A 16,029-nucleotide genomic window follows, 5' to 3' on the forward strand; every position below is an offset into this window, starting at 1 on the left:
AGGCGCACATTTATATACTATATGTGTGTATGTGCTGCCATCTAGTGGAGCTCAGGTAGAACGGCTAACTCCAAGGAGAAGGTGAAAAAGGGAAAAGCACCTTACAGCTTACTTAGGATAGTGAAATCATTTCCTTCACTTTAATCCAGGTCTTTCTTTGTTGTTTGTTCGTGCCTGCTATGTGCTGTTCTAAGATACTAAAAATTTAATGAGTCAGAAACATCACATAGAACAGAGCAGGGCAATAAAATAGAAGGACCTAGGTCATTTAAGGTAGTGGAGGCTTCCTTCCTGCCCCTTCACCAAGATTGTTTTGAGGGAGAGAAATAAAAATTCCCTTGTGTTTAAGGTGTAGTTATGGTTGTTTTGTCACACTCTGTCTCTTCTAACACTTGTCCATATTTAGTGGCAGAGTGCAGGCATCTCGGGGACACTGAGGGGCAGGGTCCGGGTAGCACTCTGAGCTTCATAGTGTGGAGGCTTGAAAGGGAACATGTTGGGTAAGAGCAACAAAACAAGTCTGGCCGAAGAGAAGAGAGATAATAGACTAGGTCTAGGACTAGGTCATGTGTGCCAGGCTTAGTAAGTCATACTGTAGCAGGTGTATAATTGAACAGAGTGATTGTGTAGATTATTTTGTGCATGTACTATTTATGTTGGTTCATTCAACATCCACCTACCTCACTTTCTCCTGCCTTTTATTTTATAAAGGCCAGAAAACAAAACTCTCATATTCCTAGCCTCCTTTGCTGCTAGAGCTGGCCAGTGAAATGCAAGTTGAGGAGGATTTCCTTTTGGATAGAAAGGCAAGGCCACTCTGAAAAGCTTTCCCTTCTTTTTGCCTGGAATGTGGATCTGCCTTGGGACATGGCAAAAAGCAAAACAAAACCGTGCAACTCCCTGGCATCAGTGGAGGTCGGGCACTGTAAAAGCCAGCCTCCGGGGCGCATAACAAATGCATGAGGTCAGAGGCACCCGTCACGGACAGAGCAGGTAAGGGAAGGAACCTGAATTCCCTGAAGACAGACTTTATGCCACAGCACTAAACTAACTGCTCTGGGTTCTTTTTTTTTTTTTAAGACTTTATTTATTTGAGAGAGCGTGAGAGAGCACGAGCAGCGGGAGGGGGTGCAAAGGGGCAGAGGGAGAGGGAGAAGCAGACTCCGCACTGAGCAGGGAGGTGACGTGGGGCTTGATCCCAGAACTCCTGGATCATGACCTGAGCTGAAGGCAGATGGGTAATCCACTGAGCCACCCAGGCACCACGCCCATCCCCGCCCTGAGATTCTTAGCCGAGAAAAAGTAACTTCTTTGGATCACATTTCCCCCCAGGTTTTTGTCTTTGGAGCGAAGTATATTCACAATGGTCATGGTGGTTCAGAACAAAGACTGTGCAGTCAGAAAGATGAAGATAAGTCCCATGTCGTTTGCTAGCTGAGTAAATCATTTAACTCTCCAAGCCCCAGTTTTCTTATCTGTAAAGAAGGTAACCATAGCACCTGCCTCATGCATGTGAGGAGAAAGGACTAGGCATTCACAACTACCAGCACATTGATTACATTTAATAAATGTGAATGATTATTAAAATTCAATTACAGTAGATGGCAAAAATGGATGAAAAAAATCTCTAATTTCTGCATATATAAACACACACACATAAAGTCTTTGGTAAGACTGTCCCTCATTGCCCAGGGTAGCTTCTAACGGAGTCTAATGATCTCTAATGACACCCAGCTGTGCTCCTTGCTTTAGTAACAATGTCTTTAACTTTTGAGGATTTTTTTTTTAAAGATTTTATTTATTTATTCTTCAGAGACAGAGAGAGAGAGAGAGAGAAAGAGAAGCAGACTCCCAAGGAGCAGGGAGCCCGATGCGGGCGGGACTCGATCCCAGGACCCTGGGATCATGACCTGAGCCGAAGGCAGACGCTTAACCATCTGAGCCACCCAGGTGCCCAACTTTTGAGGATTTTAGAATACATTTTTGATGGATATGAGGATTCTCTAATCAAGGCCAAGTCTAACACTACTTCCTTGGTGCAGCTTTCTTCAGCCTTCCTTTGTCCCGATTTCCAACAGTAATGTCGACTCTGACAGCCTAAGTAACGTGGGGTTGCAAAAATTTGCTCACCCATCTATATTTTCCATGGAGTAGATTTCTTCGAGGCTAGGGACTATATCTTTTTCACCCTTATATTGCAGTCAGCACATATTATATTTGTTTTTCAACCAAACATAAATTTCACAAAGGCAGTAACTTTTGGTGCCTAGATCAGTGATTGGCACACAGTAAACAGCCATTAAATATTTGCTGAGTATGAATGGTAGGCTCTCAATAGGTTTCCTGGATATAATTTTGCCAGGCTCTCCAGAAAATATTTCCTATGAACAATAATCTATTTGTCTACTTTGACTTTACTTTTCAGACCATTTTAGTGTTGTCTGACCATATTACTGCTTTTTACCATTTTTGCATGTTTCATTGTTGACTTTCATCATTGTCTCTTCACAGCCATTTATCATGATATTGAAACCCCAGATCATTAAGAGTGAAGCAACATTTCTGAGGGAGATGTCGACAACATGGGGGAGTAGAAAGTCCCACCTTTTCCTCCCACAGAAACACCGATTTAAAACAATATACAGACTAAAATACCTTTATGAGAACTTAAGTCAGTTAAGAAGTCACAGGACCCTAGGTAAGGGGAGAGCTGAGAACAGCTGCACTGAAGTGGGCAAGAAGAGTCATTTCCCTTTACCCGTGGCTCCACCCACCGCACCCCTTGCCCAAGTCAGCACAGCTCAGCCTCTGGCTCCTCGTTTCCCCAGGGGAGTAGGGGGAAAGAGAAGAGTGGAAAACTAACCCAAAGTTCTGACTTTTTCTATGGAAGCCCAAAGGACTGGGTTCTGTCTTGCCTGACTTAGAGTGCTGATGGAACCGGCATTAATTGACACTGGAGGGCCTGCAGTGCCCCAGACGGAGGCCGGAGTGGTTCAGCATAGTTGGGAGAGAGGGAGAAGAGTGGAGCATGTTCTTGGTATTCCAACTTTTTGGAGGGCTGTCCAAGACTGATATTTGTCTTGCCTACCTGGGGTGCTAATGGAGAGCTGATATACTTTGGATGCCTGGGGGCCAATGAGAACAAAGGACAGCAGGGTGGCTTCTTATTTGCAAGAACATGCTGTAGTGAAGACAGACACCAGAGGGAGCAAGAGATCCAGCTCCTAGAAAAGAAATTGGTAAACTTCTCTAATTGGCAAATTATACCCACAGCCCAGAGGTCACATCCCCCTAAAAAAGATTTCAGAGATCCCCAGGATCTCTAACCAGGCTGACAGGTAAAAATCTTTCTCTGTATGAAGCAGTCTGTAGACCAGAAGAGGTGGCTGCTTTTTCAAATGGATAAAACTCAGCAAAAAATCAGAAGGTGCACACACACACAAAAGAAACATCACCCAGGGATGCCGGGGTGGCTCAGTCTGTTAAGCATCTGCCTTTGGCTCAGGTCATGATCCTAGGCTCCTGGGATCAAGCCCCGCATTGGGCTCCTTTTTTAGTGGGAGCCAGCTTCTCCCTATGCCTGCTTCCCCCCACCCCTGCTTGTGCTCTCTCGCTCTCTGACAAATAAATAAAATCTTAAAAAAAAAGAAACATCACCCAAAGATCCCTTTAAGAATATGATAAAAGTATGGATCCAAGTATCCTAGAAAAATGACAAAATTAACAAATTAACATAAAGTTTCAGAGGTTTTACAGACTGCATGAAGCCCATCCATAGATGTCTTATGTATCTGTGGGGACTCTGGGTTTAGAAGACTTCTTCTACTTTGATAGAAACTCTGGTGCTGTTTCCTCATGTCTGAAATAAAAGGATAGAATAAATGGTCCATGAAGTTCTTCCAGCTGGTAGTAAAATGTAGTAGAGTACAAAGTCTGATAACAAACCAACCAATTTAGAGTGCTTGTATGGGGGTTGGTGGGTAACAGAAAAGCGAGAGAGAATTTTTGTATTTATTATAGCAAAAGAAAGATTAGCCTAGAAAATGAAGAGGTCATAGCAGTTTGCTAAACTTAGCAACTTAAATCCAGAAAGCATGTATACATTCTCATAGCAAAATTCTGTAAGTCAACAAACAAGTAGAGCCAAATATACGCTGAGTACCACCCACCAAGAAACCATTAATTACTGTCACATAGAATTGTGATTCAGAACCACTAATTAAACATTTATCGAATGTTCAAGGTACTTAAAAAGGAGTTTATAATTTTGTTAATTAAATGATGCTTTAATGTATGCATAATGCCTGGGGAGTATCTAAGCCATAGGTGGATAACATTACATTAATAAAAATGAATACATTTTATGTATACATGGAAAGACTAGAAAATTCCTTCAATAATTTTATTCTTTACAAAATATATAAATAAATAAAACAATTCAACTTGTAAAGTATTACCACATTCAAGAAGCCATTGCTATCACCATTCTAAATTACTGGAACGCATTAATCTCCTATTCCTTCCTCTTCCAATTCTAGTGGCAAAATGAAAACTGAATTGAAATTAAGTTGGACTGTGACAACACTGCCAGGGATAGGCACTTGAAGTAATAAATGCAGCCATTTCCAAACAGGGAATGCTGGGCCCCCGGAAAAGTGACAGGAGCGGAGTCTACTGTGTCCTGCACTCGGGCGCATCTTTTCCTGAGGAGGCGTGCCAAGGAGCTGGCTGAGGCTTCACGCTCTCTGCTCCAGCAGTTTGTTCTTCTGAGGAAAAACAACAAGCAAAAACCCCCAAAGGTAATCTTATTAAAACACACACACACACACACAATTTGAATACAACTGGAAATGGAAACGATGTTAAGACAGAGATATGAAGAATGAAAAATGACAATACGGTCATTAACCTCCCATGTTTGGTCATTAAAAAGGTGTATTTCATTTCATCAGAGGTGGAGAAGTTTATTCCCCATTTTCTCAAAAAATCAACTGTTAGAGAAGCCATTTTGTATATAAAACCAAGAAATAATAAAGTGTCACTTGAAATTCATCAGTTTGAGATTCAAAGTGAATCAAACACAGATTGAGTCTAATTTTCCTTTGCCCTAATTTTAGGGAAAAAAATGATGTGCTAAATAAGTAGTATATATTTTGGAGACTGTTTTGTCCTTCTTAGAAAGCACTTCAACTGCATTTATGTTTATAAACAATATTCATTTTCAAATTATTATATTCATTAAAGTAAATCTCACATACCCGGTCTTTGCAATTATCTCAAGTTGTTGAGAAAATTTAAGTTATCGTTTATAATTCAAATTAAAAACTAACATTAAAATTCTTTTTGACTAGTACTTTATTAATTCTGGCTGGGTCTATTTCCTTTAATTCTGAATTGGTCAGTTTTTTTTTTTTTTTTTAAGATTTTATTTGAGAGAGAGAGAAAGAGAGCAAGGAAGCGCACAAGCAGGGGAAGCAGGGTAAGCAGCAGAGGGAAAGGGAGAAGCAGGCTCCCCACTCAGCAGCAGAGCCCCATAAGGGAGGGAGCTCGATGCCAGGACCCCGGGGTCATGACCTGAGCTGAAGGTGGATGCTCAACTGACTGAGGCACCCAGGCACCCCTGAATTTGTCAGTTTTTGATTCATATATTCTTCCAACCTACTCTTTTATTTAAAAATAGTACCAGAGTGATCCATATATTGATAAAAACACTTAAGCATTTCTATTTGTGGTTGAATTAATTTATATCATGCATGTGTCTCTGGCAGGATCAGATAAAATTGAAAGGTGATTAAAAGTTTCTCAGTTTTTTGGGGCGCCTGGGTGGCTCAGTCAGTTAAGCGTCTGTCTTTGGCTCAGGTCATGATCTCAGGGTTCTGGGATTGAGCCCTGCATTGGGCTCCCTGCTCCGCGGGAAGCCTGCTTCTCCATCTCCCACTCCCCCTGCTTGTGTTCCCTCTCTCGCTGTGTCTCTCTGTCAATTAAATAAATAAAATCTTTGGGGCCCCTGGGTGGCTAAGTCGTAAAGCGTCTGCCTTCGGCTCAGGTCATGATCCCAGGGTCCTGGGATCGAGTCCCGCACGGGCTCCCTGCTCAGCAGGGAGTTGCTTCTCCCTCTCCCTCTGCCCCTCCACCTGCTTGTGCGCATGCTCTCTCTCTCAAATAAACAAATAAAATCTTAAAAGAAGTTTCTCAGTTTTTCAAAAGACTCTTTTAAAATAGTGTGTATGTATATACAGCAAAAATTCCATGTAAGTGCTAGCTAATGAAAGGTCCTTAAATGTTTGTTAAATACTATTCCATAAAGTGAACAGTTGAGAAATTTTTTCGAATTGTTTGGTGCCTTCCTGTATCCCTAAGAGCACTTCCAGACTGCTGGCTTGACCCAATTTTGATGTGCGGTTGATGAGAATGGACTGATTTCTTCTAATGTCACACATCTCGCTGGTCTGGTCCGTCCACTTCCACAAACCCTGGCTACCTTCGCTTGGGCCAAAAATGATTTGGCAGCTGCCTCTCTTAGTATACAATTTTGTTGCTTTAGACTTCTACGACTAAGGGCATTTCTGGCAGGCAAATGCGCTGTTACATGGACACGTGATCCGCACTGTGTGGTGAGACCTACAAGAAGCGCCGTATTCCAGAGCCTCTCCGCCAATGCTCCACACCTCTGTGTCCGGCACCCGGGCCGAGCTGGGGGTGACCCCTGACACTGCCTCCCTCCGACCAGACAGGAGCCTCGCCCTGCTGATTTTACTCCCACATCTCGCTGGTCTGGTCCGTCCACTTCTCTCCATCTCTTTACCTGCTCACATCCCTGCTACTATCACCCCTTGCTTGGACAATTGCCATCAACTCTTGCTCCGATTATTTGTTGGTTACCATATAGCTAAGGTGGTGTGTTCAAAATTTATAACTCATTATGATCTCACCCATCATGTGGTTTAAAATCTTTCAAAGCCTTCCTCTGTATGCTTTCAGGATAAAGTAAAAGTTCCTGTATACAATGTACAAATTCCCCACACCTGGCTCTTCTCTTTGGCCTCACTCCCTCCATCCGTAGCAGCTCGTGCTCACGGTGCTCTGACCAGCTTCCTTCCAGCCCTTCCCCTGCTGACGGTCCGTCCTCACTGTTCTATCTGCCTGAGATACTTCTCCTGCCCCTCTTTGTTAAGCTGACTCACATCAAACTCTTAGATCTCAGCTTCCTTCTTCAAGGAAGACTTCCTTAATATTCCTGAAACAAAAAACCTGTTATATGCCTCACAGCCTCTTACATTCTAGAATTTTACCTTTTTTTTTTGACTACTTGATTACTCTGTGTATCTCCTCATAGACTGTAAGCTTCTGTAGGGTAGGGACCATGTCTGGTTTTGGTTATCAATGTACCATCAGGGTCTCATCTCTGACACATAGTTAGAGACCAAAATTTTTTGCTGACTGAATGAATTAATAAGTAAATGAAACAAGTCTATGATCTGGCTTGTGTAAAATGAATATAATGCTATTGGAAATACTGGCCCAGTGCATTGATAAGAAAGGCTTCTTCAGTGAAAGTTTTGTTTATAGGGTAGCGTCTTCATGTTTTTAAGAGGGTTGCTTATCGATCTTAAGGAAAAGTTGAAGGTTTAAGAGGCAGAATAAAGACTTAACTTGGGATAAAAAATGATGGACTTTAGTGCTGTGCTTTGGAGAAAATTTCTCACAACAGAAATGCCAAATGAAGTCTGTGCACTGTAGCCTGCTCAACTATATCTTGTCTAACCTTGTCCTTTGGGGCCACAAATTAAAGATAAGTTCTGACAGTTATTCCCCCGATTTCCAAAGAACCAGTATATTTACGTACCGGGGCAAAGGCCTAAACCGGAGTTATCAAAATAGCGAACTGGAGGAGGTGTTGGTAAAGACTTTGATCGGCTGTCAAAAAACCAAGACTTCGGTGATTCCCTTGGCACAGGATCTGGTAAATTCCGTTCCTTGCATTGAGAAGGCGTATGCGGCCTCTTTTTGGAAGCTGTTCTAGTCACTTTAGGAGACTGAGGAGAATTCTCACAACTAACTTCTCTGTGAGTCTCTCTTTTAAGGATTCTCTCCTTCCATGTTTTGACCTCGTTGGAAAGATGACGATTATTGCTTGAATATAGGAGGAAAAAAAAAAGAGAGAGAGACGGTAAGTCTGCACAACTCCTGAATTTATTCACACAGTAGATTCGTTCTCTGTGCTCTGGCCACACTGTACGTCTTTCAGTTCCACCAACTGGTTATTCTTCCTGACCGAAAGCCTGTGTACACGTCACCCTCTGCCTAAAAGGCTTACCAGTCTCTCCTTTCATCTGGCCTAACCCCTGCCCTTTTCCACAGCTACTCTTATTTCAGTTTCTTCATCATCACTCCTCCCCACACCTAGATAAGGTCCTATTCGTGTTTTTTTTGTTATTGCTGTTTAATAGCACTTGTTGCAAAAAATTAGTTGTTTGTATAGTTATTTGTTTAATGCCTATTTTTCTTCTATTGTATCATTAAAGTGCTTGGCACAAGATTCTAATCTTCGATAGAAGCCAAATATAAATTTGTTAGAACTGTTTATAAAGTAAAAGCAAATAGACTACAATAATGGACTTAAGGAATTCTCCTTTGACTTGGGTATGCAGACTTGTGGTCTGTTTAAACTACCCCTCAAAGATTTTTGTTCACTTCCTATTTCTTGGCTTCGTTAAAAATGGGTCAATTGATAGATAGCAAACATCTGGAATGGCGGTACTACAGTCTTATCCTTTTAAAAAAAACATTTATTACACATAGTCTAAAAATCACTTTCCCCGTATGCGTGAAGGGTTGCCAACTGCAAAAAACAGGTATGGAGGTGTATACACTAAGCTCCCCACATGTAATAGCCAGAAGCATGATTTCGATATCACGTAAGCAGATCTTACCTTAAGAGTTCACTCTTTTGCCTTGTTAGCTGTTCATTTTGTTCCTTTAACTTGGAGTTTTCCTTCTCTAGCCGTATATATTCACTTTTCAAAATAAGAGCTTTTGTGCTTTGTACGATGCCACTACCACCCCCACAAGTTAAGGGTTTATTTGAAGGCTGCGAGTCCGTACACTCTGATACAACTGGGAGGGAGGCAAAGACACAAACAGCTGATGATTTTCGTTATCTCCAAAGTTCAAAATAAAGAAACATGACGAAGAGCCATAAGTCACTGCAGAAACCAGAACATCTCAATCACCATGTCCCAGAAGCCATCCTTCCTTCCTCCTTCTACCTCCCTTCCCAAGCCTACTTGATCAACACTTCTAATCGTCTCTAGGGTCCTCCCGCTTCTCTCCAGCCACCAACTTCACCAGCTCGGCGCTGCTGGCTGGACTCTCCCACTACGACGGCGGCAGCCGCAACCCCCCCAGTTAGTGTTGTCCTTCACTGCTCTCTCCTCTGCATCAGGGGACGCACGGGAGGGCTTCTTCCAGCACAGAATGTGTGTGTGGGGTCCACCACCAGTCATTCAGTGTGCTCGCTGTAAGTCCTCAACACGTACCTGGTAACTAAATAAAACTCAGAATGATACTAAAGCATATTTTATTAAGTATTCTACACTGTATGTGTGAAGCCAAGGTAAGGAACTGTTTTGTAAAATTGCATGTGAGGCGTTTATAAAGTAGAATAATCCACTGAGTAACTGATACTTTACAAAAGGTACGCTGTGTGGGGGGAAGATACTCAGTGTCCATTTTCTTTTGAATTACTCTGAGTTCAGATACAGTATGTACCTGAAAGCCACACATTGAGAGTAATTGTCCTGACCTTTCTGTGACAACAAAGCATGCTCATTTCCAGTTTTATCCCTGGAAGTGTTTCAGGTAAGGATGCACTTCTGCAACAGACACTAGAGAAGTTCGGGCCAAACATGTATGAGACAACTTTAACACTATCTCATTTTTGTTTTTTAATGAGTGGATAATAATACACACAAATCTTACCTTATGTTGGTTTGACATTTAGAATTTTCAGTGTGCTTCCACACACAACTTTCAGTTTGATGCTTACAATACATATATATATATATAAGCTAGGAGGTCGGGTATTATTCCCATGATTTCATATAGCCATGAAGTGAGGGGGACCTGGCCTTAGTTCACTGCTTGTTTACTACACAAAGCTGTCCCAAGTACTGTTCAGCATCCTCTCTTTTCAAATGAAACAGAAGAGACAGTAATATGGAAAAAGGAACAGGTTGAGGAATGCATAAGCAGAAATTTGATCATTAGATTTGAAAACTGTAAGATAAATTTGAAAGAGTTTGCAAGTAAGCATCAACTCTATTTTCAGTACTAAGAACATGTAGGATATTATTTCCTTATTTCTACTGCGTGCTGATTGTATTTTTACTGCGCATATGGTTAAAATCTACTACAATGTGTTTGTATTTTTACTGGGAAGGGTACTTCTACCTTGATAGTTACAGTGTTCTTTTATAGTACTGAAGATATCTTCTCTCATATGTAAAGATCTGATAATGCAAAGGTAAAATTCTTATTTTTTAAGAATCTATAATGGATAAATAGTTGAGATTACAGGAAACTAAGGAGATGTCACAGGATAAATATGATCTCAATAAATTCATTTCAAAAATAGTTTTTTCTAAATTAGTGGTTAACAGGTTTATTCTTGACCACCACATATATCATAGTCTTCAAAATGTCTACATGTATTGAGAAATAAAATGGAAAGGATCTGGAAATATCAGCATTTTCTACTTACTTGAGGTATCTTGGGCTTGTTGATTTCTTCTAAGATTTTCTCTCAGTACCCTTATAACTTCTTTTTGATATTCTACAGTGGCTTTTGTAGAAGTAATTCTAATAAGAACAGCAACAGAAACATGTAAAAGCTTTGCAACTAATTATAATGGAAGAATAAACAGAACTGTTATCAAGAATTTTCTAGTAAGATAGATCACACTGACATAAAACCTGTAAGTGGCAGTAGATACCCCCCAGTATCAAATATTTTATAGCTATAACACCCTTAAATTGGAAGTATTCTGTTTGGTTGCAGGAGTAATTTTTTTAAATTCTTTTTAAATTTCTGGAAGCCCAGTAGCTATTAATCAGATACAATTACCAGAGCATAAAAGTAAAAAGAACTCCTATCCATTTCTACCTTGTCAGGGAAGCAAACCCTGGGTGCAGCTCTAGTCTAATGTGATACAAAGGTAAAATTCTGCTCACTGTTCCCCAGCAGAAAGTGACATTTTAGGAATTGTTGGCTTAAGTGTTAATCAGCAGTGATAAATCATGAGACTTTCTGTCTTTAGAGACTCTGAAAGTATCTGCTGATTCTATTTGATACGTAAAATTGCCTTTTTAAAAAAAGATTGATTTATTTATTTGAGAGAGAGACACACGCAGAGAGTGCAGGAGGCAGGGCCAGAGAGAGAGAGGGAGAGAGAAACTCAAACAGACTCTGCTGAGCTGAACGCGGAACTTGGTCTCAGGACCCTGAGATCATGACCTGAGCCAAAACCAAGAGTTGGGACGCTTAACTGACTGTGTCACCCAGGTGCCCCTAAAACTGCTTTTTTATAATGAAGAACTTGATAGGTATAAGTTTCACTAAAACCAACAGTCTTATCAATGGAAGGCTGGTTAGAATGCATGAAGCTTCAGAGTGCTACTTTTTGGGCAAATTAGGCATTGTTAAATATTTACAGGAAGACCAAAAAGCATTAGGAGTCAGAAGGAATCTTAAGAAATCATCTAATACAAACCTATCCTTAGTGATTATGAATGCAAAGACCACAGAGATTAAACAGCCTATATGTGAGGTGAGTCAATATTATATTTCTAATTCGCTGTCTCTGTTTAATATTCTTTCATTATGCTATATCATAAAGAACTTTAGACATGCATTATGTACAGTATATATAAATAAAAAGAAGTCATGCTTTTGGGTATTAGGTACCGTAATTTGAGAGGAAATACAATTTTACACAAAAACACAATAGGAAGAACAAATTAAATTAAGAGAACCAACAAAATCTTAGTTGAAGTGCTAAACACAGACAGATGCACATATATACAGGTTCTTAACATTCATTTTCAAGCATAAAAAGGCCACTTTTAAGCTGTTTATGTAAGACAGCAAGAAGCATCAAGACACAGTGTGTTAATAATTGACCATAACTATGCTGATTTTTAAAAACTTTGCAGATGTAATGATAATTTAGCAAGTTTAAAATCTGTGGATGTATTTATTTTAAAAAACAGTAACAATATTTCCATATATTTTAAAAAGTTAACCAATGCAAAAAATTTAGAAGGGAAAATTAAGCTATTTTTTTTTTAAAGATTTTATTTATTTATTTGTCAGAGAGAAAGAATGAGAGAGAGAGCACAAGCAGGGGAAGCGGCAGGCAGAGGGAGAGGGAGAAGCAGGCTCCCCACTGAGCAAGGAGCCTGATGCGGGGCTCGATCCCAGGACCCCGAGATCATGACCTGAGCCGAAGGCAGCTGCTTAAATGACTGAGCCACCCAGGCACCCCGAAACGTAAACTATTAAAGTCATGTTCAGTTAAGGCAAAGACATACTCTTTTTCAAACTCTTTGGCATTTTTCATCTTCTCTAGGTCTATTTTCACCAGCTTCGTTTTGAGATCTTCAATTTCTTCTTTATAGGGCTTAGCTCCTAAAGCAACTTTGTCCTAAATTTTTTAGAGAAAAGAAAAATAAAATAATTTCAGAGCAGTTTTAAAGAGCTGTTAACTACCTTGATTTGGTAGGAACATTTTATTTATTTATTTATTTTTATTTTTATTTTTTTAAAGTGTATATATATATTTTTTAAGATTTTATTTATTTATTTGAGACAGAGAGAATGAGAGAGAGCAAGCACATGAGAGGGGGGAGGGTCAGAGGGAGAAGCAGACTCCCCGCCGAGCAGGGAGCCCGATGCGGGACTCGATCCAGGGACTCCAGGATCATGACCTGAGCCGAAGGCAGTCGCTTAACCAACTGAGCCACCCAGGCGCCCTTGGTAGGAACATTTTAAAACAGCAGACTGCAAATATATGAAAAGCAGAAAAGGAATGAAATTTAACCCTAAAATAAACAAGTAGATATTTGCTGTGAAGTATACATGAAACTACTGGAAGCTAATATGTAATTGAGAATACATGACCTTCATTTTTTTTTTTTCTTAATTTTATTTGAGAGAGAGAGCGAGAGAGCATGAGCAGGGTGAGAGGCAGAGGGAGAGAGAGAAGCACACTCCTCACTGAGCAGGGAGCCTGATGTGGGGCTTGATCTCGGGACCCCTGGGATCATGACCTGAGTTGAAGGCAGACGCTTAACCTATTGTGCAACCCAGGCGCCCCTTCATTTCCTAAAACAAATTTTTTCCCAATTAAAAATGATATAAACAAAATGAAATAGAAAGGTTGAAAATAATGGGTAGACAAAGGTAAATCAGGAAAATGAAACAAAAAGATGTCAGAATGGGAATATAAATATCAAACTAGAACTGAATTCAAAGTATTATAAAGTGTTCCTGGCATATTTGTACTCAAAGATGGTCAATCCGGTGCTGAAAATATAACTACTTTCTACTCAGAGAAAAAAAAAATCATATGTAAATACACACTTACATATATTTAAACCCTTTTTTATAAATAGACTTACTTTTTAGAGCAACTTTAGGTTTATAGAAAGACTGAGCAGAGAGTACAGAGTTCCTATATACCCTTGTCGTGCACCATCTCCCTCCCCACCCTATTTCCACTATTGTTAAACATCACATTTTAGTGTGGTATATTTGTTACAAATGATGGGCCAATATTGATACATTTCAGACTTCATTAGGGTCTATTGTTTGTATTGTACATTCTAGGGGTTTTGACAAATGTACAATGACACAGTTCATAATTACAATATCATACAGAATAGATTCATTGTCTTAAAAATCCCGTTCCACCTATTCATTCTTCCCTCCCTTACCCCTTCTGGACCATTGACAATCATTGATCTTTTTACTGTCTCTCTGGTTTTGCCTTTTCCAGAATGCCATATAGTTGGAATCATTTTTCAGATGGGCTTCTTTTAATTAACAGTGTGCATTTAAGGTTCATCCATGTCTTTGCTGCTCGATAGCTCATTTCTTATTATTGTTGAATAAATCACTTGTTTCTTTGTATCGCTGTACCACAACCATACAATGAAGAATTAGATACTGAACAAAAAATAAAACCCGTCTAAATAGGAACCTAGAGAGCTCTCTTTAGTCCTCCAGGCTTTCCCAACCCAACTCCCACAGAAACGTTTACACGCACACTATGGCTAGCGAAGACTAAAAAGATGCAAAACCTCCAAAAATGATAGATGCTCAGCTTGAGGAGATGGATGACTGGGTAAGATAAGCCCATTCTTAGAGGAGCCCACTGTTTGCTTAGTCACAGCACCAGTTCAGTACCCTACCTTCTGAGTCAGATGCTGATGTTGGGGACTCCCTGAGCACGTGACTGGCTGGAGTGCTGGCAGTTTTGTAAGAAACTGCCAAACTCTCTTTCAAACTGGCTGTCCCATTTGCAGTCCTACCAGCAATGAACTCCTATTGCTCTACCTCTTCATCAGCATTTAGTGTGGTGATTGGGATTTTGGCCATTGTGGCGTTTTGAGATATCATAGGTGTGTAGTGGTATTTCGTACTTCTCTAATGACATATGATGCTGAGAATCTTTTCATATGCTTATTTGTCACACGTATATCTTCTTAGGTGGGGTGTCTGCTCTGAACCGTTGCCTATTTTTTAATTGGCTTTTTTTTTTTTTTTTTAAATCATTGAGCTTTAAGAGTTCTTTGTATATTTGGGACAACAGTTCTTTATCAGATATGTGTTTTGCAAAATTTTTTCCTCCAGTCTGTGACTTGTCTTTTTATTTTCTTAACTGTCTTTCACAGAGCAGATATTTTTAATTTAAACGGAGTCCAACTTACCAATTTTTTCTTTCATGGATCGTGCTTTTGGTATTGTATCTAGAAAGTCACCACCAAACCCATGGTCACCTAGATTTTCTATATCTTATCTTCTGAGGGTTTTCTAGTTTTATGTTTTACATTTAGATTTTTTTTTTTTTAAAGATTTTATTTATTTGAGAGAGAGAATGAGAGACAGAGAGCATGAGAGGGAAGAGGGCCAGAGGGAGAAGCAGACTCCCTGCCGAGCAGGGAGCCCGATGCGGGACTCGATCCCGGGACTCCAGGATCATGACCTGAGCCGAAGGCAGTTGCTCAACCAACTGAGCCACCCAGGCGCCCTACATTTAGATTTTTGATCAACTGAGTTAATTTTTGTGGAATAGAAAAGGTCTGTGTCAAGATTTGTTTTCTGTTTGTGGAAGTCCACTTGTCTCAGCATCATTAGTTGATAAGACTATCCTTCTCCACTGAACTGCCTTTGCTCTTCTGTCAAGGATTGGTTGACTGCATTTGTGTGGGTCTATTTCTAAGTTCTCTATTCTCTTCCATTGATCTATTTGTCTATATATTATTTTAAAAGTTCAAAGAACTCTAAAAAAAAAAGGTATCCATTTATGACACTAAAAAGAAAGTTTCAATATATTCTAGAAATGCAGAGATTATTTTTTTGCCACAATATAATGAAATAAATTAGTCATATATAACATTGCTTAAAACATTCTTATGTAAAAGAAATCAAAACTGAAAATACTGAATTAGAAATGAAAGATAACAGAATTCCCTATTTCAAATATATGGTATGTGACCAAAGCTGCACTCAAGAAATGCTGACGGTCTTAGTTTTACTAATAAACTGAAAAGACTGCAAACATAAATTTCTTGGTTAACATCACCTACTTATCATCTGCATTCTTAGACAGATTCAGTTAAGAAACTTTAGTGGCTCTCCCTGAAAAAGAATTCCTTTGAAATTCTGATTTGAATTACATGAAATTTAGGAATTAATTTGGGAAAAAGTTAGGATTATATTTAGGTTCCACCTAGGAAATGGTGTAT

At 39.7% G+C, this 16,029-nt stretch overlaps 1 protein-coding gene across 3 annotated transcripts in view; it reads right to left on the reverse strand.

Moving 5' to 3' along the window:
* Positions 1-1,529: 1,529 nt before the first annotated feature.
* CENPE (centromere protein E) overlaps positions 1,530-16,029 on the reverse strand; it is an 89,150-nt gene continuing 74,650 nt past the window's right edge. Inside the window, exons 45-49 of one of the 3 annotated variants that reach the window (XM_064584922.1) lie at positions 12,592-12,704; positions 10,763-10,860; positions 8,934-9,117; positions 7,847-8,133; positions 1,530-4,766 (exon numbers count right to left, since the gene is read on the reverse strand). In XM_064584922.1, coding sequence (XP_064440992.1) covers positions 4,672-4,766; positions 7,847-8,133; positions 8,934-9,117; positions 10,763-10,860; positions 12,592-12,704 — 777 coding nt within the window. In that variant the 3' untranslated portion in view covers positions 1,530-4,671. The remainder of the gene's footprint in view (positions 4,767-7,846; positions 8,134-8,933; positions 9,118-10,762; positions 10,861-12,591; positions 12,705-16,029) is intronic. The other 2 variants (XM_064584921.1, XM_064584920.1) reach the window with 2 other exon arrangements.

This window comes from Mirounga angustirostris, unplaced genomic scaffold (assembly GCF_029215605.1).
Source record: "Mirounga angustirostris isolate CCGP_5_RB_7025 unplaced genomic scaffold, mMirAng1.0.hap1 SCAF_2, whole genome shotgun sequence".
Lineage (NCBI taxonomy): Eukaryota > Metazoa > Chordata > Mammalia > Carnivora > Phocidae > Mirounga > Mirounga angustirostris.